The 27,454-nt window shown below is 44.6% G+C and overlaps 1 protein-coding gene across 1 annotated transcript in view; it reads left to right on the top strand.

The window, feature by feature from the left end:
* The window catches only part of LOC309700667 (protein NLRC3-like), an 88,505-nt gene extending 62,251 nt beyond the window's left edge, over positions 1-26,254 (top strand). Inside the window, exons 11-12 of the mRNA XM_082524382.1 lie at positions 24,583-24,629; positions 24,805-26,254. Coding sequence (XP_082380508.1) covers positions 24,583-24,629; positions 24,805-25,397 — 640 coding nt within the window. The 3' untranslated portion in view covers positions 25,398-26,254. The remainder of the gene's footprint in view (positions 1-24,582; positions 24,630-24,804) is intronic.
* Positions 26,255-27,454: the final 1,200 nt, after the last annotated feature.

Raw genomic sequence — 27,454 nt, forward strand, 5'->3', positions numbered from 1 at the left:
AAATGTGTCAAAAGATGGTCGCTCACAGTGGACATAGATGGCTTCTTCTATGTCCACTGTGAGCGACCATCTTTGAACAGAGGCGGGGGTTTACGACACCAACTCTCTGCCATCTATAATCCAGTTTTGAGATCCCTTCCCAGACGCCTTAACGCCCACTCACATCCTGGGCCATCTGACCTCAGGAATTCGCATGATAAGGTGGGGCCAGGTTTCACAATGAACACACCCGAAACTCTGGCTGATTGGGACCCACGCCCAGTTTCCCACCTTGGCTCAGGCGATTAGAGGATCATCAGGGGGTCCTTTTGTCCCTCTGTGGGGGGTCACTCCCACTAGGTTTATATCTGGGACTTTCCACCATTTGACCTTAGAACTGAAGAAGCTTCTCGGATGAGAGGTGAAACGTCTTCAAGCAACTTAAAGAAGTCCAGACGCTTTTCTTTGCAAGCTCCTTTGACAATGCAAATGTACTGTTTATACGATTGGGGAAACCTGCAGTCAGCTGAGACTGACGAAGTCACTTGGATGTGTGACGAAACATTTCTCCCACAAAACGCTACGTCCAGATGAGCAGAATCAAGTTTTGGAGATTCATTAGTTATAGTCTTTTTATAGCTAAGGGAGTAGAGTCTGTAAACCATGTGTGTACATCTAGTATATCAGTATTTATGGATGCCAAATGGGGAGGTGATCGTTTTATGCTGTGACCTTTAGTGTTGTAGAGACTGGCTACTTTAGTTGGATCACTTGTGAGTGTTGTTGGCCAGGTGAAGGCAATAACACTGTGGGCTGCTGAGCCGGTCCTTGATGTGATCATTGTGTGGACAAGCTCTCCATTTGTGGTTGGTCACTAGTATGCTTGCTTTACTTAATTTTATGGATTAAAGTAACTTGTTGTGGTATAGGGCCAATTGTATGCGGCCATTTGTGTGGTGGACACAACAGATCACTTGACTGTGAATATCCACTGCTCCTTTCAGTTTGTTTGTAACAGTTTGTGTAATCCTTTTGAGTTTGTGGCTGTTGTGCACCTTGTGTTTGTCACATGTTACTGTTTGTGTGTTCAGTGTGGCAACTTGAGATCCTCATCAGAATCAGAATCAGAAAGACTTTATTTATCCCCAAGGGGGAATTAAGAATGAAGATGTCAACGAAAGTAATGTGAGCACTTAGTTTTGTGTGGTAAGACATCTGATGGTAAAATGCTCAAGTATGTGCTTTGGCTCAAACTTGTATGCAAGGTTGCCTTTTACTTTAACTGGTCTATTAGAATATTATTTGTTGAATGTGAACACTGTGCTTCTCCTAGTTTTTTCTGTTCTTTCAGGTTTGGAAGATCAGGAATAAAACAATTCCAGAGGGTCTTGTTAATTCATTTAAGGGTCCTAAAGGAACCCTTTTGAGGGCGGGGATGTTACACCCCTCTGCAGCCACTAACCTGTTTGCAGTGGCAGTGCAACAGTGTTCAGCTGTTGCTAACTGACCATACCTGGTGAGGTGTGGATAAAGGCAGGCTTTCAGGAAGGCACACCAGTATTTGCCTTAGTGGTATCAGCTACTTTAGCTAGCTTATTATATAATTTAAAATAAAACCTCTTCTCTATGAAATTCTGGTGTTAGTCTCCACATTTATGTTGCGGCTTTTGAGCTGGAAGAAAAATAAGATTTCCCAATGTGGCTAAAAATACTATTTAATATGCAGCCTTAGATGGTGACCTCATTGTACAAATAAAACAACATCTATAACCTGACTCAAACATTTACACAAATGTAAATGACAAAATGCAGTAGCAAAAAAAGTAGATATACACAGCAGCAGGCTTCTCTTTATCCCCATTTAGCACAAGTGAAAGAGACATGAATGGGGTGGTATAACTGATAAATATTGCAGTTTACATTACTAGTTTCCTCATTCAAAGGAATTAAAAAGCATTTTTGAATTTTGGAATTAAGAGTTAATAGTTAGTGAAGCAAAATACACCAAATTAAAACTTATGATTCAGTATAGAGAGTACAAATGTGGAGTCCATGCAACTCCCACCAACCCCCACGCATGCAACATGCTTACTAGTGGTGTCCCACTGATTAATGCCCTGAAAAAAACAGCAACACATGGCACCTTAGTATTACAAAAATTAAATTGAAATAAAAATTATAAGTAAAATACAGTTTAAAAAAAGTTCCCTGCAACTCACTCAGTACATTAAATCTCAACTACAAAAACAGAATTGGTCCTAGCACTGAACCCTGTGAGACTCAATAATTAACTTTTGTGTGTGAAAGATTATGTGAGATAAAAGGAAGATTGGAGATTTCGGTAGAAGGTAATTATTGAAGTTAACTCAGAAAGATCAATTGGAGAGAAAGTTTGTAAATATGGTACTGAAAGTAGATGTAGATAATGTTACATCTGTGACATAATTTGAGTAATTTTTTCTCTAATGATTAAAATTTTATTCGTAAAGAAGTTCATGAAGTCATTACTAGTTAACAATAAAGGAATGGTTGGCTCAACAGAGCTCTGACTTTTTGTCAGCCTGGCAACAATGCTGAAAAGAAACCTAGGGTTGTTCTGATTTTCTTCAATCAGTGATGAATAGCAAGATATTCTAGATTCATGGAGAAGGTTTTTGTTTTAATTTTTATAAAGCGGCAAACTATTTTTCCAGGCTAAATGATGATCTTCTTTGTGAGTGAGGTGCCATTTCCTCTCCAGCTTAACTTTAAGGTGCATATTTCAGAGTTATACAGGGAAGTTAAATACTTTTGATTTGAGGCTCTGATGTGAGTATGGGGTGAAGGAGTAAAATTATTAACAAGACAATCGACCTCTGTTGGAGTAGTGTTCAGGTAGTTGCTCTGCTATGACAGTGTGTTGGTACAGGGCACCGAAGACAAAAACAATGGAGGGGATTATATCCTTAAACTTAGTTAAGGCACTTTCAGAAAGACATCTACTGTGATGGAAACTATTCCCCACTGTTGTGTAATCAACTATTGTACACTCAACAAAAATATAAACGCAACACCTTTGTTACTGCTCCCATTCCCCATGGGATGGACGTAGAGACCTAAAATTCATTCCAGATACACAATATAACCATCCCTCCCAAACAGTGGTCACAAATCAGTCCAAATGTGTGGTAGTGGGCACATCTGCTATATTGAGATAATCCATCCCACCTCACAGGTGTGCCACATCAGGATGCTGATCTGACATCATGAGTAGTGCACAGGTGTACCTCAGACTGCCCACAACAAAAGGCCACCCTGGAATGTGCAGTTTTTTGTGCTATTGGGGGTCTGGGGACCCAGAACCGGTCAGTATCTGGTGTGACCACCATTTGCCTCATGCAGTGCAACACATCGTCGCATGGAGTCTATCAGATTGTCAATTGTGGCCTGTGGAATGTTGGTCCACTCCACTTCAATGGCTGTGCGAGGTTGTTGGATATTCGTGGGAACTGGTACACGCTGTCGTATACGCCGGTCAAGCACATCCCAAACATGCTCAATGGGTGACATGTCCGGTGAGCATGCTGGCCATGCAAGAACTGGGACATTCTCAGCTGCCATCTGCCCTGAACAATGTGAACCATGATTCATCCGTGAAGCGCACACCTCTCCAACGTGCCAGACGCCATCGAATGTGAGCATTTGCCCACACAAGTCTGTTACGGCGACGAGCTGGAGTCAGGTCAAGACCCCGATGAGGACGACGGGCATGCAGTTGAGCGTCCCTGAGACGGTTTCTGACAGTTTGTGCAGAAATTGTTTGGTTGTGCAAACCAATTGTTCCAGCAGCTGTCTGGGTGCCTGGTCTCAGACGATCTTGGAGGTGAACCTGCTGGATGTGGAGGTCCTGGGCTGGTGTGGTTACACGAGGTCTGCGGTTGTGAGGCCGGTTGGATGTGCTGCCATATTCTCTGAAACGCCTCTGGAGACGGCTTATGGTTGAGAAATGAACATTCAATGCACGGGCGACAGATCTGGTTGACATTCCTGCTGTCAGCATGCCAATTGCACGCTCCCTCATTGCTTGTGGCATCTGTGGCATTTTGCTGTGAGACAAAACTGCACATTCCAGGGTGGCCTTTTGTTGTGGGCAGTCTGAGGTACACCTGTGCACTACTCATGATGTCAGATCAGCATCCTGATGTGGCACACCTGTGAGGTGGGATGGATTATCTCAATATAGCAGATGTGCCCACTACCACACATTTGGACTGATTTGTGACCACTGTTTGGGAGGGATGGTTATATTGTGTATCTGCAATGAATTTTAGGTCTCTACGTCCATCCCATGGGGAATGGGAGCAGTAACAAAGGTGTTGCGTTTATATTTTTGTTGAGTGTAAATGTAAATGTTATCAGGAAATGATCAGACAGGAGAGGGTTTTCAGGAAACACTGTTAAATGTTCAGTTTCTATGCCATATGTTAAAACAAGATGGGAAAATATATATACATATCATCATAAAATGAAAATGACTGTGTCTGATTAAAGTGGTGGGTGGGGACGACTTCCGGGTGTCATGGCAGAATGAGTGGATGCGTTTGGTGGCTGCTCCCTACAATCAGGAATAGAAAACACAGAAAACTCGTTAACAGACAACTCAATTGAGTAAGGCGAACGTAGTTGGTGAGGAATAAGGCAAAAGGAGGCCAAAATGCCAAGGGGACATGACAAAGCCGCAAAAACAAATGCTAACAATGCAACAGGACAAGATTGCACGAGCCCCAACAGTATAATTAGCGACTCAGCTGGCGAGCTATTAAAAGCTATCGAATCATTGAAATTAGAAATGAAACAAGATAACGAAAGGCTGAGAGAAGGCATCAACACGCTACAGCAGGAACTGGGCGGCAAACTCGATAAGATAAAGGAGGACATAAAAACTCTGTCGGAGAGAGTGGGGGAAGCTGAGGACTGAGTGGGAAATATAGAAGACATGACACTGGAGTTAACTGAAGCGCTCCTCCAAAGTTTGAAAACAGAAATTTGTTCAGAACATGCTGGTGGATCTAGAGTCAAGATCCCGCAGAAATAACATACGCATGTTTGGAGTGGAGGAAGGCACCGAGGGGAGATCCGTCCAAGACTTTGTTTCGGAGACTAGAAACTATCAGGTTAGCTCAGGTGATTTGTTTTTACGGGAAAAAAAATACATTATTAAACATAGGTAATTAATAGGGGTGCAATGATATTCGTATCGATATTGAACCGTTCGATACAGTGCTTTCGGTTCGGTACGCATATGCATCGAACAATACAAAATTTGTAATTTATTTTATCAACTTTCCTTCTGACGATGCTGTCTGTGTTGAGCGCTCAGTGAATCTGCGTTCGACTACTCCGCCTAGGCTGCACTGTCGAGCGCAGATCCACTGAGCGCTCAACACAGACAGCATCGTCAGAAGGAAGAGCGCAGGGCAAGCTAGCGAGACAGAAGTTAAGCTCTCCTTGCAACATGGACCTCCCCCACCCTCATTCAGATCTGGCGTTTGGAATTATTTTGGTTTTCATGTGACGTATGACCCTGAAGGTAAGCGAGTCATGGACTAAAGTAAAACAGTATGTTAGATGTGCCATGCAATGCTCAATTACATGGGTGGGAACTAGTGTGTTAGCGCAGTTAGCTCGTTAACGTGTTGGCCGTCTAGCCCCATGCACGGGGCGATTGGCAGTAGCGGAGATTTGCCGTGTTGTGGCGTTAAGGTCATTTCAACGAGATTAACCTGAAAGCACTAGTGGGAACACAACGAATATGACTGCACATTTACGCCGACATCATCCTAGTGCAAAGACAAGTGGAAGCAGACAAAAACAAGCAAGCATGCTACTAACTTTAGCCGAGTCATTTAGACAGCTGTTAGCACATGATTCTCCTTATATGTTTAATGTGCTGCTGAGAATATAGCCCAGAAGAAGCGGATAGTATAGCTTTTATTTTGGAAAGAGACATTTCTCTGTAATAAACTCTCTTTTCCAAAGATGAGTGATTCCTCAATCAGATACAGGGCTCGCAAAATCGCTAGCCCGACGTCCTGGGGCTAGCGATTTTTCCAGTCGGGCTACCAAAATCTATCTCTGCCCTGCCCGTCGGGCTATTGTAGGAAGGAAAAATATATGTCAATGCTTTTGCATTCTTTCAGAAATGTAGCTGGGTAATTATGTCATTGGCATCGGTGAGCCACTGTCAATATGTGACATATTGAAATCGCGTTTGAATTTGCTTTCACTTTGCAATCGTGCGAACTGTGTATAGAGAGCGACAGCACTGATCTGTGAGTGATGATAATTTGTGCACCAATTCCTCTGACATCGTCTTATCAATCGTTAGCTTACTATGCAAACATGACAAGTGAAATCTCCCGCAGCAAGCTTAAACATGTGAGAGGTTGATCGCGCAGAGAATCGCTGAGCTTATGTGAGTGCGTGTGTAAAAGCAGCAGGATATATATTTTAGTTCTGCTGAGCCAAATAAGACAGGTCAGGGTGAAGAAGTGACAGCCAAAGAAAAGCTTTCCACAAAACGGAGAAGTTATGACAAATCAGACTATAAGGCAAAAAGAAAGTGCAGCTTTATGGTTTCATGGACAAAAGAATTTCTGTGGCTGCAATATGACGAGCTAAATAACCAGGGGTGCACATAAGTGGTCCGCAGGTGCGCATTCACTGTCAAAATAAAAAACACGCACAAGGGTTAGGGTTAAATTTAAAAACTGTACTTTTGAGTTAAAATATACATTTATAATTTTAATAAATGACAAATGAAAAAGGCATGAACATTTTTTTTGTATCGAAAAAATATCGAACCGTGACACCAAAGTATCGAACCGAACCGAACCGTGAATTTTGTGTATCGTTGCACCCCTAGTAATTAAGTTTAACTTACATATTTTTGCATCTTTATATTTTTAGCATTTCAGTCTAGGTCAGGATAAATTTCACAATTAAAATTTCTAACTTATTTGACATAAGGCCAAGAGACAATAAGGATTTCACTTAGTCCTAAAACAAAATATCCATCCATCCATCCATCCATCCATTCATTCTCTTCTGATTATACTTGTCAGGGGGTGCTGGAGCCTATCCCAGCTACCATAGGGCAAGAGGCAGAATACACCCTATATTGGTCACCTAACCCCACTGACAAAACAAAACAGAATAAATATTGCTAAATCTAATAACTATTTTGGCCACCATAGACACACTTTAATTAAAGCCTTCTTTTGTATATTTTTTCAGATTGAGAGGCTGTAATCTCACAGAGAAAAGCTGTGAAGCTCTCTCCTCAGTTTTCAACTCGCAGTCCTCTAGCCTGAGAGAGTTGGACTTGAGTAACAATGACCTGCAGGATTCCGGAGTGAAGCTTCTGTCCACTGGACTAAAGAGTCCACACTGTATGCTGGAAACTCTCAGGTCACATCAAGAGACATTTTGTTTTTCATCAACAGACCAAAATTGCCAATATTATTATCTTCTCTCATGACTTTGCAGTTTTAGTATTATTTTAAAATCACAGAAAACTGCCACATTTTTGTTTATTTTAACATAAGGCAATGAAGATTCCAGTTGGTCCTGAAATATTGCCAAATCTATTGTTTTCTTGTCGTACCTTGAATACGCTTTAACACCAGTGCTATTATGTTCTTCTTCATAATTTTTCAGACTGAATGTATGTAATCTGTCTGAGAGAACCTGTGAAGTGCTGTCCTTATTACGCAGTTCCCAGTTCTCTAGACTGAGACAACTGGACCTAAGTAACAATGACCTGCAGGATTCAGGACTGAAGCTTCTATCTGCTGGACTGGAGAGTCCAGATTGTACTATGGAAACTCTCAGGTCAGGATTCAGACTTTTCAACTGATGATCATTTCACATATGAAAGGGGGAAAGAAAAAGAGAGCAGAGAGAGTGCGGACAAAGACACACTTGGCAAGAGAAAATCATATTTTAAATGCTTACTAATAATTAAATGCTATAGAGCTGTTCACAGAGCGTAAAATGGATTGAGTAAAGAAGAGGATTAGTACATCATGAAAAACTCCTAGGATCCTAACCCTATTACAGCAAAACTGAGAGAGGGTCTGCCTCCTCTTCTGCTTTCAGAAACTCTAGAAAATAAGTCTGCTGTCAAAGGGAGAAGTGGGCAGTGTTATGTGTAAAGAGAAGGATTTTAAAATCACTTATGGATTTCACAGGGAGACAATATGGGTGAAATATGGTCTTTTCCTTCTATTCCCTATCATTTCTCTCACTCAGACATTTCCAATCAAGTGACGGCTTTTTCTTTTTTTTTTGATTAACCAAAGAGAAGCCTAATTCCACCAGGACTAGGAACTTTTCTTTGTGCAAGGAAGATCAAGATGAACATATCAAATCCGGTTCTTTTCTGAATTCTTTTGGCGACAGAGAAAGACTGGACTCAGTGTGGTCAAAGCTCTAAAAAGAATCTTTATTGTACATTTCCAGAAACGGAGAACTGCAGACACGAGCACACACCCACAGTTCTGAAAACATTGCAAGCTATTATTTCACCCGTCTCACCCTCCAGATGTTTCCTGTTGACTTATTCATTTCATGCTTATCTTTAACACCTCCTGCATCAACTGTTGCTATGCAAGCACAAAGCAAGAAAAATATGTTTCACCTCTACCCTAGAAATAAATCTACGTGATGTCTGTGTTTGTAAGCATGTTATGCATTAACCTTTTAGTTTTACTTCTGTCACCTCTCACCATGTATCACCTGGACAGTCCCGCCAGATGAAGCTTATGACCCTCAAAAGACTGAGTGCTTAGGTCTTTATGAGCACATTTTGCAGTATGTGTAAGAAAATGATTATAACTGCTTATTCTATCAGACATTTTCAATCAGTTAAGCTTAAGCATAAAGGCAATTACTTATGCATAGGTTTTACCGTACCTAAATTATCAAACACCCTTTCGACTATATTTGCTCCGGGCCTGCAAACCTGTGTTTAAGGAATAAAATCAGTTAAATCTTTTGAACTCCTGGTTCCATCCAGAGCCTGCATCCTCCGAACTACCTAGAAACAAAACCTGTGTGTTAACATTAAGTTCACATTTGAAACTCAGTTTTTCCCGCTGTCCTTCCCTCATTATGATCCAATCTGTGCTATAAAAAACAAAACTTAAAACAGTTTTGTTTTTTAACAAAAAAAAACAAAAACAAAAAACACTTAAAACAGACACCAGAGGTGAAGGGAGCCACCAGGCTGAAGAAGGAGTCCTATCTGGCTTGGTTAGCCTGTGGGACTCCGGAGGCAGCTGACAGGTATCGACAGGCCAAGCGGAATGCGGCTCGGGCAGTGGCTGAAGCAAAAACTCGGGTGTGGGAGGAGTTCGGAGAGGCCATGGAAAAAGACTTTCGGACTGCCTCGAAGAGGTTCTGGCAAACCGTCAGGCGTCTCAGGAGGGGAAAGCGGTGCTCTACCTGCACTGTGTATAGTGCTGGTGGAGCGCTGTTGACGTCGACTGAGAAAATTGTCAGGCGGTGGAAGGAATACTTCGAGGACCTCCTTAATCCCACTGACACGTCTTCCGAGGAGGAAGCAGAGTCTGGGGATGAGGGGAATGACCCGCCAATTTCCGGGGGCGAGGTCACTGAGGCAGTTAAACAACTCCTTGGTGGCAGAGCCCCTGGTGTTGACGAGGTCCGCCCCGAGTTCCTGAAGGCTCTGGACGTTGTAGGGCTGTCCTGATTGACACGCCTTTGCAATGTTGCGTGGAGATCGGGGGCAGTACCTGTGGACTGGCAGACCGGGGTGGTGGTCCCCATCTTTAAGAAGGGGGACCGGAGGGTGTGTTCCAACTACAGGGGGATCACACTCCTCAGCCTCCCTGGGAAAGTCTATGCCAGGGTGCTGGAAAGGAGAGTTCGTCCGCTAGTCGAACCTCGGATACAGGAGGAACAATGCGGTTTTCGTCCTGGTCGCGGAACACTGGACCAGCTCTTTATCCTCTCGAGGGTACTTGAGGGCGCATGGGAGTTTGCCCAACCAGTCTACATGTGTTTTGTGGACTTGGAGAAGGCATTCGACCGTGTCCCTCGGGGTGTCCTGTGGGAGGTGCTGCGGGAGTATGGGGTGTCTGGCCCATTGCTACGGGCCATTCGATCCCTATACAACCGTTGCAGGAGCTTGGTTCGCATTGCCGGCAATAAGTCGGACTCGTTCCCGGTGGGTGATGGGCTCCACCAGGGCTGCCCTTTGTCTCCGGTTCTGTTCATAATTTTTATGGACAGGATTTCTAGGCGCAGCCAAGTGGCGGAGGGCTTTCGCTTTGGTGGCCTCAGAATCTCATCTCTGATTTTTGCGGATGATGTGGTTCTGTTGGCTTCATCAGGTGAGGGCCTCCAGCTCGCACTGGAGCGGTTCGCAGCCGAGTGTGAAGCAGCGGGAATGAGGATCAGCACCTCCAAATCTGAGGCCATGGTTCTCAGCCGGAAAAGGGTGGAGTGCCCTCTCCGGGTCGGGGATGAGTTCCTGCCCCAAGTGGAGGAGTTCAAGTATCTCGGGGTCTTGTTCGCGAGTGATGGTAAATGGCCTTTATTTATATAGCGCTTTACTAGTCCCTAAGGACCCCAAAGCGCTTTACATATCCAGTCATCCACCCATTCACACACACATTCACACACTGGTGATGGCAAGCTACATTGTAGTCACAGCCACCCTGGGGCGCACTGACAGAGGCGAGGCTGCCGGACACTGGCGCCACCGGGCCCTCTGACCACCACCAGTAGGCAACGGGTGAAGTGTCTTGCCCAAGGACACAACGACCGAGACTGTCCAAGCCGGGGCTCGAACCGGCAACCTTCCGATTACAAGGCGAACTCCCAACTCTTGAGCCACGATTGCCCAAGTGATGGGAGAAGGGAGCCGGAGATTGACAGACGGATTGGGGCTGCAGCTGCTGTAATGCGGACGCTGCACTGGTCCGTCGTGGTGAAGAGGGAGCTGAGTGTAAAAGCGAAGCTCTCAATTTACCGGTCGATCTACGTCCCTACCCTCACCTATGGCCACGAGCTGTGGGTAGTGACCGAAAGAACGAGATCGCGGATACAAGCGGCGGAAATGAGCTTCCTCCGAAGGGTGGCTGGCCTCTCCCTTAGAGATAGGGTGAGAAGTTCGGCCATCCGGGAGGGGCTCAGAGTAGAGCCGCTGCTGCTCCACATCGAAAGGAGTCAGCTGAGGTGGTTCGGGCATCTGACAAGGATGCCCCCTGGGCGCCTCCTGGGTGAGGTGTTCCAGGCATGTCCCACCGGGAGGAGGCCCCGGGGAAGACCCAGGACACGCTGGAGAGATTATATCTCTCGGCTGGCCTGGGAACGCCTTGGTATTCCCCCGGATAAGCTGGAGGAGGTGGCTGAGGAGAGGGAGGTCTGGGCCTCTTTGCTTAGGCTGCTGCCCCCGCGACCCGGCCTCGGATAAGCGGTTGAAGATGGATGGATGGAACTTAAAACAGAACAGTTATCAGTCATGCGCTTCATACAAAATTTGTGTATGTTTTACTTTCACGTTGATCTTCTGAGTGTCATGGTGCTTCTTAACTTGACTTTATCAAAGCTAACCAAAATAGGTTTGCTTTCTTTACTTTGCTCATTTTCCTCCAGTACCACCTCGTATCACACGCCCTTCCACTTGGACCAGTGTTTGTTATTCTATCACTGTACTTTGAATGTGACAAGTCTACCATTCCCCTATATAATTCCTAAATATTGCTTTGGTCCTGACTATTTTCCTCTATAAAATTTAATTGATTTCTACAGTGGCCTGTTATGGTTAATGGTAACATCAATGATATCAAAAATGTTCTTCCCTTTAGCATTTGGCATTTTCCCAACAATATAATGTGTTACCCTTATCTAAACCCAGCCAATAAAACAACATTTTCTTAAAGCAAACATCACCAACCCAAAATTAGCAGCCGAAAGGTTAAGTCTGCAGCTCCACACTCTCATGTGAACCTCCAGTCTCTATTCTCCTGCTTCTGCCAAAAGCAAAACAAAGCAAAGCAAAGCATCCACCTTTCTCTTACCGGCATGGTGAATTGTTTGTCAACATTTATTCATCCTAACCTTGGTCCAGTCTTTGTCTCATTGTCAAGTCAGTCAACACTTTAGTCCACATCATCAGTCCAGTCACAGTCCAGTCACACACATTCATGCACACGCATTCACACGAGATATTGCGGATAGTGGAGACTTACGCGCAACCCATTCCAGTCTCCATCACCCGCAAAGTCATGTCATCATTTTTAAAAGAAAAAACCATTGTTTATGATTTTGGACTGGATTGACTCGCTGCAATCCTTTTAGACAGGAACTCACACGGTTCCCACAGGTAGCCTTTTCCTCAGCCCATTGTAATCTGGAAAAGCTCACCTTATATTTGCTCTCACAGAAATGTTTTACAGCGCTGTTAATTCGATCCACCAGGCCTGCTTACAACAAAGAATTAGAAAAAGAGAGCTGATTATTAACTCAAAGCACAAAACATCACCATAAGGGTGACACCTGACAGGTTTTCTCTAAGTGCACTGTGACAAAAATAATGGGCCCCTCCTAGACATGTCCATGTTTAAAACTCCCTCTATTGAACTAAGAAAACAACCCTAACCTAACTGACAGAATTAACCCATCACTAAAACAAAAACCCCAAAAATCTTAATCACAGAAAAATTTTGTTTACTAATCTAACAATAAGTTGTGGGAACTAGAACTTTCCGGGCCATAAAAGTTTTACCCTACTCCTTAACTAATACTTACATGGTCTGAAATCAGACTTAAAAATCACTTCCTCTGTTCATTTTCCCCACATTATATTTTATTGGTGGTTGCCCTCAGGTGCTTCAGTGTCCTGGACAAGTCTGAGGTCAACTGACATAGTTTCTCCTGCTAAATACACAGAAAATCTTGTTAAGAGCACAACAGTACTATTGCCCATTAAGCACTTTCTAAACACTTTATAACAATGTATCATTACTAAATTATAAATAAATAACTAAATTTCTTCTCCAGATCTGCACTACTGCACTTAGTCATAGACTTTATTTAATTGTCCTATACCTAGCTTCACTCATGCAGTCAGACAGGAAACTTGAGTTTTTTTTTTCTTTTCCTGTCCCGGCACGCACCCACGGTTCTGAAAACATTGCAAGCTAAAATACACATATAGTTCTGCTATACGTCACACACAGACACACAGTTTCGATCAAAACAACTCCTTCTGGTCTGACTAATGTGTGTGTGTGTGTGTGTTACTTAGTTCCGCTTTTTCTGTCTGGTTTCCTGTACTTTATTAATATGCCTCTGCAGCTCTGCACTAAACTTCCTGTTTCTTAACTTCCCCTTACAAAAGCCTCTGTTGCTAGGTGACCTGTCACCCTCTGACCTAGTTCTTTCTCACATCTGGCCTTGGTCTATAAAGGCCTCTATTATTAAAATACATAAAACAATACAATCAGAAAATAAGCACTAAGAATATATTTATTTCGTAACAAACACCACCAGAGCCCTAGAAAATGGCCTCACTACTCACTGGCACTTCACTACTGTGAATGTCTGGTTTAGTGTCTGCCTTTTCCACATTCTACACGCCACTAAACAATACAATTACACTTGTAAAATTATTGGATTAAATAACAACAAATAGGGCCATTTAAGAATATGAACAACCTTTGTGCAACTTCTTGATTGTGTGTGTAATAGAGAATTAATGACTTTGGTATAGCTGGAAAAATATTAATCAATTTCACCTTACAGAATCCATTTCTTAGAATTTCAATATTATAAAAATTCAAATGACACCTATTCCCAGTTGTAAACAATTATTTTGTTATAATTAAGTTAGATAATTTGCAATATTTGCAACAAACCACAACTTGTTTTCTATGACTATAAGAGATGCTGTAAGATGGGTGTGGATTTATAGTTCATAATAGCACAGAAACAACACTATTGAAGGTTACTATTGATCTTCTGTCACAAACAAGGATGCAGTGGACTCAAGAGCAGACTCAATTGCTCGAACTATGTACAATTTATTGAAAGGAAAAGGAACTTAAACAAGACTGGGTCTAACAGAAATCATTCGCAGGAACTGAGGGAGGCCCGAGGGCGGAGAAACGGATGTTGAACACAAGGAGAACACGGGCGGGAACTTCTGCAAACACAGGAGAAGGGTTTTACTGAATGGGATTCAATTAAAGGGCAGAAGTGAGTGGTACTAGTGGAGAGTCTTGTGCTTACTTGAAAACACCGGCTATTAGGCGGGGAAGGGGTTGCCGTGGGAGCGTCCCAGGGATGGTTGAGAGTGTGGGGAAGCTGGTCCAGGTTCCAAGGTGTCCAGGGAAGTTAAAGTACGGGCTGGAGGGCAGGCTGAGGAGAAGGTGAGTGTGTGGTCCTAGGGTTCTAGGCAGACTGGAGAACGGGATCGAAACAGAACCAGCGCTGCTGATGAGTACGACGGGTGATGAATCTGGAGAACACAGGAGACGGAGAACACATTAACCCACGATCCAGGCACACAGAGTCCGAGCACAGAGGAGGCCAAGTTTACCACGGGTGGTAGCAGGACGAACTGGCGAGGAGTGGCAGGCAGTGCTGGCTTAAAAACCCTCTAGATGGAGCCCCAGAAATTGGAAGCAGGTGATGAGCTGGCCAACTCCACCCCAGGGGACGGACAACAGGAACCTGGACCACACCTGACCAGACACTCCCACTGCATATGACAGTATCCCCTCCTCAAGGGTTGCCTCCCGGCGACCATCCGGACTGGGCCCTGCGAAGGGAGGTGTGAAAGTCAGAAATCAGGGACGGGTCCAGGATGAGTGACCGGGGAACCCAAGAATGCTCTTCAGGGCCGTAACCCTCCCAGTCCACCAGGTATTGGGCACCACGACCGCGGCGGCGCACGTCAACGATCCTCCTGACCGAGTAGGCCGGGTGACCGTCAATGAGCTGGGCGGGGGGCGGGGGAACGGACGGTGGGCACAGAGGACTGCTACGGACCGGTTTGACCTGAGAGACATGAAACATCGGGTGGATGCGCCAGGAAGCCGGAAGCCTGAGTCGGACTGCCGAGGGACTGATGACAGCAGCAATCTCGTAGGGGCCAATGTAACGGGGTGCCAATTTCCGAGAAAGCGACCTTAAGGGAATGTCCTTAGCACAGAGCCAAACCCTTTGTCCAGGTTGATAAGCTGGGGCAACAGAGCGGTGGCGATCCGCATAGTCCCGTTGACGGTCGACAGTCAGCCTGTCGAACCTTCTGCCACACCGGCCGGCAGCGTCGAAGGTGGTGCTGGACAGAAGGAACGGCCAGTTCTGTCTCATTCTCTGGGAACAACGGTGGCTGATAACCTAGTGAGGCTTCAAAGGGTGACAAACCTGTCGCCGAGGATGTGAGAGAATTATGGGCGTATTCCACCCAAGGTAACCTAGGGCCGAACAAAAGGTTCTCCACACTTGGGAGATAAACTGGGGCCCCCTGTCAGAAACAATTTCCGAGGGTATGCCATGAAGTCGGAACACATGGTCTGTAAGAATCTGGGTGGTCTCAGTAGCTGTTGATAACTTTTCTAGGGCTATGAAATGGGCCGCTTTGGAGAACCGATCGACTATGGACAGGATCACCGTCTTCCCTGAGGAAGCTGGGAGGCCGGCAACAAAATCCAATGCAATATAAGACCAGGGACTATGTGGGGTACTCAGTGGTTCGAGTAAGCTAGACGGGTGCCGATTGGAGGTCTTACTACGGGCACAAACGGAACAGGCTGCCACATAATCCTTTACATCCTTGTCCATGGAATGCCACCAGAAATACCTCTTCAATAGTGCTGTAGTTCTACTCACTCCCGGGTGGCAAGTGAACCTTGCTGTGTGGATCCAGTGGATCACAGCTGACCGGGCGGCAGGAGGAACAAAACGCCGACCGGGTGGGCCAATTCCTGGATCGGGTTCACCTCGTAGACCCTGGCGTATGGCCTCCTCCACATCCCAGGCGAGGGAGCCAATTCTGCAGGTGGAAGGGAGAATGAGCTCAGGGCCCCGGGGTTCTGAGTCCGAGGAGTACTGGCGGGACAGAGCATCAGGTTTGAGATTCCTGGAACCTGGGCGATAGGAAATGTCAAAGTTAAATCGGGTAAAGACGAGAGACCACCGAGCCTGGCGAGAGTTCAGTCTTTTTGCGTATTTGAGATAAGTTAGATTCTTGTGATCTGTCCAAATTATAAACGGATGTTTAGTTCCCTCCAGCCAGTGGCGCCACTCCTCTAAAGATAATTTAATGGCTAGAAGCTCTCTATCCCCCACGTCATAATTCTGTTCGGCAGGAGAAAGGCATCGAGAAAAATAGGCATAGGGCTGGAGCTTACCATGTGGACCAGACCTTTGTGACAGCACAGCCCCCACCCCACATTTGAAGCGTCAACCTCCACTATGAACTACTTACTTGTGTCAGGATGGATTAGAATGGGAGCTGATGTGAAGAGCTGTTTGAGCGTGGTGAAGGCTGAGTGAGTCTCGGGGGACCAAATGAAGGGAATCTTTGAGGAAGTGAGGCGAGTGAGAGGTGCAGCTACCTGGCTGTAGTTTCTGACAAAGCGCCTGTAAAAATTTGCGAAACTAAGGAACTGTTGTAGCTGTCTGCGTGAATCAAGGATGGGCCACTCCACCACTGCCTTGATCTTTACAGGGTCCGTCTTCACCTGCCCTCCCGCCAGTAGGTAGCCCAGAAATGAGACAGACGAGGTGTGGAATTCGCATTTCTTGGCCTTTACATAGAGACGGTTCTCCAATAGTCGCTGCAGTACGCTTCGGACATGGACCTGATGTTCTTCGAGAGACTTTGAAAAAAATCAAAATGTCATCCAGGTAAACAAAAACAAAAACATTCAGGAAATCTCTGAGCACGTCATTCACAAGTGCTTGAAAGACTGCAGGGGCTTTAGAGAGGCCAAATGGCATTACCAGATATTCAAAATGCCCCAGGGGAGTGTTGAAAGCAGTCTTCCATTCGTCTCCCTCCCTTATGCGGATGAGGTGTTATGCATTTCTCAAGTCCAGTTTGGAGAAGATAGTAGCACCATGAAGGGGTTCGAAAGCTGAATTGATCAAAGGCAGGGGGTATTTGTTCTTTATTGTGATCGCATTAAGTCCTCTGTAATCTATGCACGGCTGGAGCGACTTATCTTTCTTAGAAACGAAAAAGAAACCTGCGGCCACTGGCGAGGAGGAAGGACGAATGAGACCGGCTGCTAGCGATTCCCGGATGTACTTCTCCATAGCCCCCCTCTCAGGACAGGACAGGTTATAAAGGCGGTTGGAGGGCAAAGGAGCACCAGGAAGGAGGTCAATGGCGCAATCATAAGGTCGATGAGGGTGCAGCGACTGAGCTCTGTCTTTACTAAACACCTCTTGTAGATCATGATATTCAGGAGCAATTTCCTAATGTTGTAAACCTCAACATCTGGCAATAAACCCATTCTGATTCTGATTCTGATTCTGACAGCGGTAAGGTCAGGAGTGGAAACAACCAATGGAGGAGAATTAGAAGCCTCCGAGGGCAAGTTGGCAAGTCAAAACAAACTCCAACTTGGTACTCTTTTCCCTGTCCAGTCGATGTGTGGATTATGCTTCTGCATCCACGGAAAACCGAGGATTACTGGCACGTCAAGGGAAGAAGTGGTAAAGAGGGTTATATTTTCCTGATGATTGCCTGCCAGCAGAGGCTGGAATTGGAGGCTCGAGCAGAGTGATGGGCAAGTTCAAAGATTTAGCCACCTCAGTGTCTATTAAATTTTGCTCTGACCCAGAGTCCACGAGAGCATGAAAAGAATGAGCCTTAGTACTAGCTATCAAAGAAACTGACAGCAAAAAACGGGGTTTATCTGTCATGGTCCTGAGTCTGAGGACTCGGTGTTTTGTGTTTCTTTATATTATTCTTTGTTCTCGGTTATTCTGTTTTGTCTTTTGTTTAGGTTTGCTATGTGTTAGTGTTTTTGTTTCATGCCTGCCTGTGTTCTCTCTGTCTGTCCATGGTGTTATTGTGTCTGCTCATGAGTCTGCCTGTCAAGTTCAGTGTCCTGTCTGGTTCTCTGTGTCTGTTAGTTTCCTGTTTTATTCTGAAAGTTCATGTCTCATGTCAGTGTGTTCAGTTTTACCTCTCCCCTGTCTCGTTAGCCTAATTGTGCCCAGCTGTGTCTCCCTTCTGTGGCCCATTCCCTGATTACTCCCCGTGTATTTAAGCCCTGTGTTTTCCTGTGCTCTCTGTTGCGTCGTCTGTTTAATTCCATGTCAGTCTGCATTATTCTATGTTACCCGGTACTTGTTCTGCGTCTCTCTGCCATCTCTCTTTGTGCATTTTGCTCCTCCTCCCGTGAGTGTCTGGTTTAAGTTTTGTTCGTTAGTTTTCCCAGTTTAGGTTTCTTTACTCCCCGCTCTGCTCTTCCTGTTTTGTCACCTTCTCACCGCTGTAAATAAACACTCACTCGCACCCCAGCCAGTACCTGCATTTTGGATCCTTTTTTAAATACACCACACGACTGCCCCCAGCCGTGACATTATCTCCTTTGAAAACACTGCCCACCCTTAACCCCGGACTTACCGGCGGGCCACGCCTTTTGGCCGGACCAGGCAGATGCGATGCGATGCGATGGCCGCTTCCTCCGCAGTAGAAAACACTCTGCGGCTCGGAAACGCCGTTCCTGCTCCTCAGGAGTGAGCCGTGAGCGGCCGATCTGCATAGGCTCTGGGGAAGGAGCGCGAGGACGGGCGGATGTTATTACCAGAAGTGGCGGGGGTAACGTGGAAATGGTCGCGGGCCGAAACAGAGACGGAGAGGGCTTGGAACGTCTCTCAGCGTCTCTTTCCCTCAGTCGATTATCAATCCTGAGAGCGAGAGAGGCGAGTGCTTTGAACGTGGCCGGCTCGTCGTGTACAGCTAGCTGATCTTTCATCTGTTCGCTAAGGGACACTAGAAAAATACCCCGCAGCGCGGCGTCTGGCCAATCCCGTTTCTACAGCGGCGGTGCGGAACTCAATCGAATATTCCGCAACACTGCGTTTCCCCTGACAGAGTCCCAACAGCCTCTTAGCTGCAGTACCCTCAGAAATCGGGTAAGCGAATGTAGCCTTAAATTCCTCGAGGAATTCCTCATAGGAGCATGAGGCAATCGGGTGAGAAGACAAAAACGCCTCAGCCCACGCGAGCGCCTTACCCCTTAGCAACCCTACAAAATGGGAAATCTTGGCAGCATCATTTGGGAAAGCGTGTGGCATGCGACTGAAGAACAACAAACACTGAAAAAGGAAGCCCCCACACTGACCCAACTCTCCGTGGAAAGGCTCAGGTGGAGGGGAGGAAATGCCCCGATAAACTGATTCTATCATAGTGGGTGCAGGCGACAGTCCCGGCTGACTGGGGGGGAACGGGCGGATTCGGCTGACTGATTTCTGAAAGCCTGGTGAGTATTTCCTCTTGCTTTTCACTAATAGTGTTACACTGGTCCACTAGGGACGTCAATGTCTGTTCATGCCGTCCTAACACCGCGCCCTGTTATTTATGACGGCGCGAATTGGGTCCGCTGAGTCCATTATTGGCCAGTTCGTTCTGTCACAAATAAGGATGCAGTGGACTCAAGAGCAGACTCAATTGCTCGAACTATGTACAATTTATTGAAAGGAAAAGGAACTTAAACAAGACTGGGTCTAACAGAAATCATTCGCAGGAACTGAGGGAGGCCCGAGGGCGGAGAAACGGATGTTGAACACAAGGAGAACACGGGCGGGAACTTCTGCAAACACAGGAGAAGGGTTTTACTGAATGGGATTCAATTAAAGGGCAGAAGTGAGTGGTACTAGTGGAGAGTCTTGTGCTTACTTGAAAACACCGGCTATTAGGCGGGGAAGGGGTTGCCGTGGGAGCGTCCCAGGGATGGTTGAGAGTGTGGGGAAGCTGGTCCAGGTTCCAAGGTGTCCAGGGAAGTTAAAGTACGGGCTGGAGGGCAGGCTGAGGAGAAGGTGAGTGTGTGGTCCTAGGGTTCTAGGCAGACTGGAGAACGGGATCGAAACAGAACCAGCGCTGCTGATGAGTACGACGGGTGATGAATCTGGAGAACACAGGAGACGAGAACACATTAACCCATGATCCAGGCACACAGAGTCCAAGCACAGAGGAGGCCAAGTTTACCAGGACGAACTGGCGAGGAGTGGCAGGCAGTGCTAGCTTAAAAACCCTCTAGGTGGAGCCCTGGAAATTGGAAGCAGGTGATGAGCTTGCCAACTCCACCCCAGGGGACGGACAACAGGAACCTGGACCACACCTGACCAGACACTCCCACAGCACATGACATCTTCTTATGGCCTCAGATAATAATGGTAAATGGTAAATGGCCTGTATTTATATAGCGCTTTACTAGTCCCTAAGGACCCCAAAGCGCTTTACATATCCAGTCATCCACCCATTCACGCACACATTCACACACTGGTGATGGCAAGCTACATTGTAGCCACAGCCACCCTGGGGCGCACTGACAGAGGCGAGGCTGCCGGACACTGGCGCCACCGGGCCCTCTGACCACCACCAGTAGGCAATGGGTGAAGTGTCTTGCCCAAGGACACAACGACAGAGACTGTCCAAGCCGGGGCTCAAACCGGCAACCTTCCGATTACAAGGCGAACTCCCAACTCTTGAGCCACGATCGCCCCTTTACTGTGTTTGTCTTGCTATACCAAAGTGCAGCATTAAGTGCCCTTGATCATTACATTTTACTACAGACACATAGAATACATCATTGGTATTAACAGAAATGGTTTGAACCCTGTGAAAGTATGTCGTTCCACAGGATTGCATACTGGAGCCAGTTCGTTTTAATTTATAGCATACATTTTCATTGCTTTGGGGATGATACCCAACTTTTTATATCCACTGAGCCAAATGCCACACACCAGTTAATTAAACTGCAGGGATGTCTTAAGGACATAAACACCTTGATGACCTCTAATGTGCTGGTTCTAAATATAGCATATATAACAGAGATTATTGTCCTCAGCGATGAAAATCTTAGAAACATGGCGTCTCACCAGATACTTCCTTTGGATGACATTAAATCAACATTACAGTAACACTGTGAATCTTGAAATTGTTGATACTAAACTAGAAATAACTTTGTCCTCTCCTGTAGCTTGTGTTTTGTCCTGTTTGTTATTTTTGATCTCTCAAGACTTTTTTCTTTCTTTTCTCCTTTCTAATTACTCTACAACTGGTCAAAGCAGATAGCTGCCCGTCCCTCAGTCTGGTTCTGTTGAAAGTCACGTCCTAAAGGGTGTTCTTCACTGTCATCAAGTGCTGCTCACAGGGGACTAAGTAAATGTTGAAATTCAATGCTTAACCTTCCTGCCTTCTTGGGACCTTTTTGTGCCACTGCTATGTGTTAAATGGCTGCCATTTCCACTGTGTTCAGTGGAATATAACCAAACTTGCCACAGGATAGTTTTTACCTGTCAATGTTAATATTCCAGTGTGAATTCCTTAAATCAGCCTAAAATGGCTGAGCAGCAGAAATCCCCACACCCATCACCCTGGGGACCATTTTCTGCCCATTGACTTCCATTATAAACGCTATTTTTCAACCCCAAATTATCATCATATGATTTTATTTTTTCTTCTTTTCTTGGATGTCAATCAAGACTCAGGGCCTTGAAGTTTTAATTTTTAAATTGCAAAAAAAATGCAAAAAAAATAATGGCAGGTCAAAATGTATGTTGGTGCCAATCTTTGGTCCATCTAAAGGCCTACTTATAATGACAATCACATATTACTTCAACTGGTTTTTTGTGGAAATATTTAGTTTCGTTTTTTGGTTTTTGGGGCTTATAACACAGGGCGCTCATGTAATAACACTGGGATTTGAAGGGTTAAAACAACGAAAATATAATTAAAACTTTACATGAATATTTCAGGGAGAAGTAGTTTTACAAGGTTGGCTAATTTAAAGTGGAATAAAATATGGATATATGGTCTTTTTATGGCGTGGCTGAGAATGGTCCCTAGGGTGATGGGTGTGAGTTTTTTAAAGGATGGCAGGAGGGTTAATATTGTAGGATTTTGCTTTATAAATCAATTTTAGGCTGCTGTTTTCATCTCTTGTGGTTTGTGGCTTATGGATGACATTGTATCTCAATATTTAAAAATAAAACATTCAGGGAGCAGTTCATAGATTGATTGCTGTTTTGTGTGTTCACAGGCTGTCAGGCTGTTTGATCACAGAGGAAGGCTGTACTTCTCTGGCTTCAGCTCTGAGCTCTAACCCCTCTCATTTGAAGGAGTTGGATCTGAGCTACAATCATCCAGGAGACTCAGGAATGAAGATGCTTTCAGCTGGACTGAAGCATCCACAATGGAGACTGGGCACTCTCAGGTATGTAAAGAATGCCTGATAGAGGAGGAAGAGCTGAAAACACTTTGTTTCTTGACTGTTTGTGTGACTCTGAGATGAACAATGACACAGCTCTCTGTGTCTAAAGTGAAAACAGCAGAAATTGATGGGTTTACGGTAGAATTTAGAAGTTTTTTAAAATGATGTCAGACAGCTGTTTTACAATAATTTCATAGAATATATATCAGAAAGAAACCACTCTCTCTCCCAAAGAAAACCTCCTAATATAAAACAAGGGCTCATGAAGAGAATCATTGATATTCTCTTCACTTGAAGCACTCTTCTTATTATCAATACACCAATTAGTAAAATGGTGGAGCCATGATTTCACTACAGTGGGGCAAAAAAGTATTTAGTCAGCCACCGATTGTGCAAGTTCCCCCACTTAAAATGATGACAGAGTTCAGTAATTTGCACCAGAGGTACACTTCAACTGTGAGAGACAGAATGTGAAAAAAAAATATCCATGAATTCACATGGTAGGATTTGTAAAGAATTTATTCGTAAATTAGGGTGGAAAATAAGTATTTGGTCACCTCAAACATGGAAAATCTCTGGCTCTCACAGACCTGTAACGTCTTCTGTAAGACGCTTTTCTGTCCCCCACTCGTTACCTGTATGAATGGCACCTGTTTGAACTCATCATCTGTATAAAAGACACCTGTCCACAGCCTCAAACAGTCAGACTCCAAACTCCGCCATGGCCAAGACCAAAGAGCTTTTGAAGGACACCAGGAAAAGTATTGTAGACCTGCACCAGACTGGGAAGAGTGAATCTACAATAGGCAAGGAGCTTGGTGTGAAAAAATCAACTGTGGGAGCAATCATCAGAAAATGGAAGACATACAAGACCACTGATAATCTCCCACGATCTGGGGCTCCACGCAAGATCTCATCCCGTGGGGTCAAAATGATCATGAGAACAGTGAGCAAAGATCCCAGAACCACACGGGGGGACCTGGTGAATGACCTGCAGAGAGCGGGGACCAAAGTAACAAAGGTCACCATCAGTAACACACTACAACGGCAGGGAATCAAATCCCGCAGTGCCAGACGTGTTCCGCTGCTGAAGCCAGTGCATGTCCAGGCCCGTCTGAAGTTTGCCAGAGAGCACATGGATGATACAGCAGAGGATTGGGAGAATGTCATGTGGTCAGATGAAACCAAAGTAGAACTTTTTGGTATAAACTCAACTCGTCGTGTTTGGAAGACGAAGAATACTGAGTTGCATCCCAAGAACACCATACCTACTGTGAAGCATGGGGGTGGAAACATCATGCTATGGGGCTGTTTTTCTGCCAAGGGGACAGGACGACTGATCCGTGTTAAGGACAGAATGAATGGGGCCATGTATCGTGAGATTTTGAGCCAAAACCTCCTTCCATCAGTGAGAACTTTGAAGATGAAACGAGGCTGGGTCTTCCAACATGACAATGATCCAAAACACACCGCCCGGGCAACAAAGGAGTGGCTCCGTAAGAAGCATTTGAAAGTCCTGGAGTGGCCTAGCCAGTCTCCAGACCTCAACCCCATAGAAAATCTGTGGCGGGAGTTGAAAGTCCGTGTTGCTCGGCGACAGCCCCAAAACATCACTGCTCTCGAGAAGATCTGCATGGAGGAATGGGCCAAAATACCAGCTACTGTGTGTGCAAACCTGGTAAAGACCTATAGTAAACGTTTGACCTCTGTTATTGCCAACAAAGGTTATGTTACAAAGTATTGAGTTGTATTTTTGTTATTGACCAAATACTTATTTTCCACCCTGATTTAGGAATAAATTCTTTACAAATCCTACCATGTGAATTCATGGATTTTTTTTCACATTCTGTCTCTCACAGTTGAAGTGTACCTCTGGTGCAAATTACTGACCTCTGTCATCATTTTAGGTGGAGGAACTTGCACAATCGGTGGCTGACTAAATACTTTTTTGCCCCACTGTATATAAATGTATTGCTGTGACAACCAATCCAACAACTGATTCAAAAAACTGACAGAGCCAGGATCAGTCCAAATGATCAGCAGTTTCAGCCATAGCGATAACATGATAACATGTAATCTCCATGTGTGCATGCTGAAAGAGACTGTGCTGGTCTGACTCCCCTCCTTCTTTCAGGGTGGAGCCTGCTGGAGTCCGATGGTTGACACCAGGTCTGAGGAAGTGTAAGTGTGCTTTTAATGTCATTCATGAAAACAAAGCAGCACACATTCAACCATCTTCAAACTGTCACATCACTGATTCACATCTCTGATGTCAGGAGTCATCATCAAAGTGTCAATCAATAAACAGATGATGGATCAATAACTGCAGCTGGATTGTGTTTGTTCTCTCCATCAGATTCCTGTCAACTCACAGTTGACACAAACACAGTAAATAAAAACCTCAGACTGTCTGACGACAACAGGAAGGTGACATATGTGTTGGAAAAGGTTCAATCATATCCTAATCATATGGACAGATTTATTGACCGGTGTCCTCAGCTGCTTTGTAGAGATGGTCTGACTGGTCGCTGTTACTGGGAGGTTGAGTGGAGTGGAAAGGTTTGGATATCAGTGAGTTACAGAGGAATCAGAAAGAAAGGAAAGGTTAATGATTGTGTGTTTGGATGGACAGATGGTTTGAATCAGTCCTGGAGTCTGAAGTGCACAGATGATGGTCCTCTTTCTTTCTGGCACAATAAAAGCCAAATACCAGCCATCTCCTCCTCTTCCTCCTCCTCCTCTTCCTCCCCCTCTAACAGAGTAGCAGTGTATGTGGACTGTCCTGCTGGCACTCTGTCCTTTTACAGAGTCTCCTCTGACACTCTGATCCACCTCCACACCTTCAACACCACCTTCACTGAAACTCTTTATCCTGGGTTTGGCGCAGGGCTCATGGATGATTTGTTGGGATTTTCCTACTACCGTGGTTCCTCAGTGTCTTTGTGCTGAGTTGAATGTAAAGAGTGTCCTCCTGTTAGAGAAACACTCTGACTGTTGAACAGATAGTTCAGTCTGTACATGTCTGTCTCTCTCACTCAGGAACACATTTTCAGATTCATGGGTTCAATCAGTTGATGTTTTAAACTGTTCTAAATGATTCCTTGCAAACTTCTTCTTCAGTCTTTTAACGATGGAAGCTACGATTATTCCAGGATCCACGTGTTTTTTTCCCTGTATTTTTTCCCCTTAAAACTTCACAGTGAGTATCACAGTGTTGAATGGACTCCCCACACACAATGGTTGTGCTCACACATATCAAGTTTATTTACCACACACTCTGGCCAGCTTTTTTTTTTATCTCTCTTCTCTCGTCTCCTGCCTCACTAAGAAGGGAAAAGACCGTCATCAGTCCAAATGCCACACGCTGTGTTCTCACCTGCCTCCGCGGCACCGCCCTGTTCAGCTCACTGCACCACTCCTCCCCTGCAGCTGAGCCAGGAACCACACCTCCACCACAACCAGTATGTTGTGTTTCTTTGAAGCTCAGTTCACAACCAGCTCCTCTGTATTTTCAACAAGTCTGAGCTTTTTAAAATGAATCCAAATGTTTGATTTCTCTTAATGTGATTTTTCCAACCTTTTACTGCTTTTACTGTTCCACTCATTTTTGGAAACTGTGATGGAAGCAGGACAGGAAGGAAGCTCTCAACAGAAGCAGATTTTCATATTAAGAGCACATTTTAATGTTTTTTGCTTTAATTTGTTGTCAAAGCCTGAGAACAGACAGGCTGTTTGGATGCTCCATGACTGAATAAGTGGACATCCACCATTACTCAGTGTATAAATCATTAAAGACATTCAGCATCTCTCATGTTTCTGTTGTACTATAAAAATAGCTCCTTTAAAAACTGATCCAGTCAAAGAAGCATTAACTTCCATACTGATCAGATCAATATGTACAGTTCTGATATCACCAAGTCTTCAGATGTTTTATCACCCTCTGCTGGTGAGAAGATGAACTACAGGATGTCAGTTTTGGGGTTTTTTAAAAATTTGTTTTCTGTGATCCTTATCTGTTTTGGATCCATTTTGCCATGGAAGTGGACTCCAACTTGGTCACAGTGTGTCCATAATCATGCTCCAAGTAAAACCACAAGATTAACCTTATAGTGTTGAAACAACAACAATTAAAAGTTTGAGTAATAGTGAACCAGTTCCATTGTTTGTGGGCTCCTCGAGCTGAATCCGGCAGGTTATTTGGTGGACATTTAAACAAGCACGCATCTATAAGTTGAACGTCTCCAAAATCCTTTAAACAATTGAACTTTATAGGACAATTAGACTTATCCCTCTATGAAAACTCTCCAGCTGCTATAAAATGTTCAGATGAGTCTGAACAGGTGGTTTGTGCAGGCTCAGACTGTCTCTATGCCAGAAACAGTCTGAGCTGGAAACAAATCCGGTGGTTGTTTATTAATAGGATGCACAGGCCTCAGATTAACACTCTCAGCCCACAAATCCTCTGCTATGAAAGAAATACACAGGCCACCATCTGCAAATAACTAAATGGTCCACATTTTTTAAAAAAAATTACAGATAAAATTATGTTAAAACTAAAAGAGAGTAATACAATAATAATATAATGTGGTCCTTACGAAGGAAAACACTCTGTCTTTCAGATTACTGAAAGTGGCTGAACTCAGCAGTACAGTGGGGTTATAATTAAATTCAAACATGAATTCAATGGCAGATTAAAACGCTGTGTTTAGAGTAGTAAACACCAGAAAGCGGGATAGTCATGTGGTTTATGTAGACATCAAGGACATCTGGAATATGTGAGCATAGGGAGACAGAGCTGTGTTTTTTAGTCATTACTAGTTAATAAATGTATTGATCTGCAATAGTTTTTACCTCAGTGCATGTAGCATAATCTTTTGTGTAAATATAAGTAAAATATTCAAGGAACAGTGTTGTCAATTCTTCTTCCTTAAGTTGTCAAACAATAATATGACAATAATTCAGACCAAAAGTCATCTTAAACTAGACAGGTAAATGTATCGAGACAT

Source organism: Aulonocara stuartgranti (genome assembly GCF_965226115.1).
Source record: "Aulonocara stuartgranti genome assembly, chromosome: 23".
Classification (NCBI taxonomy): Eukaryota; Metazoa; Chordata; class Actinopteri; order Cichliformes; family Cichlidae; genus Aulonocara; species Aulonocara stuartgranti.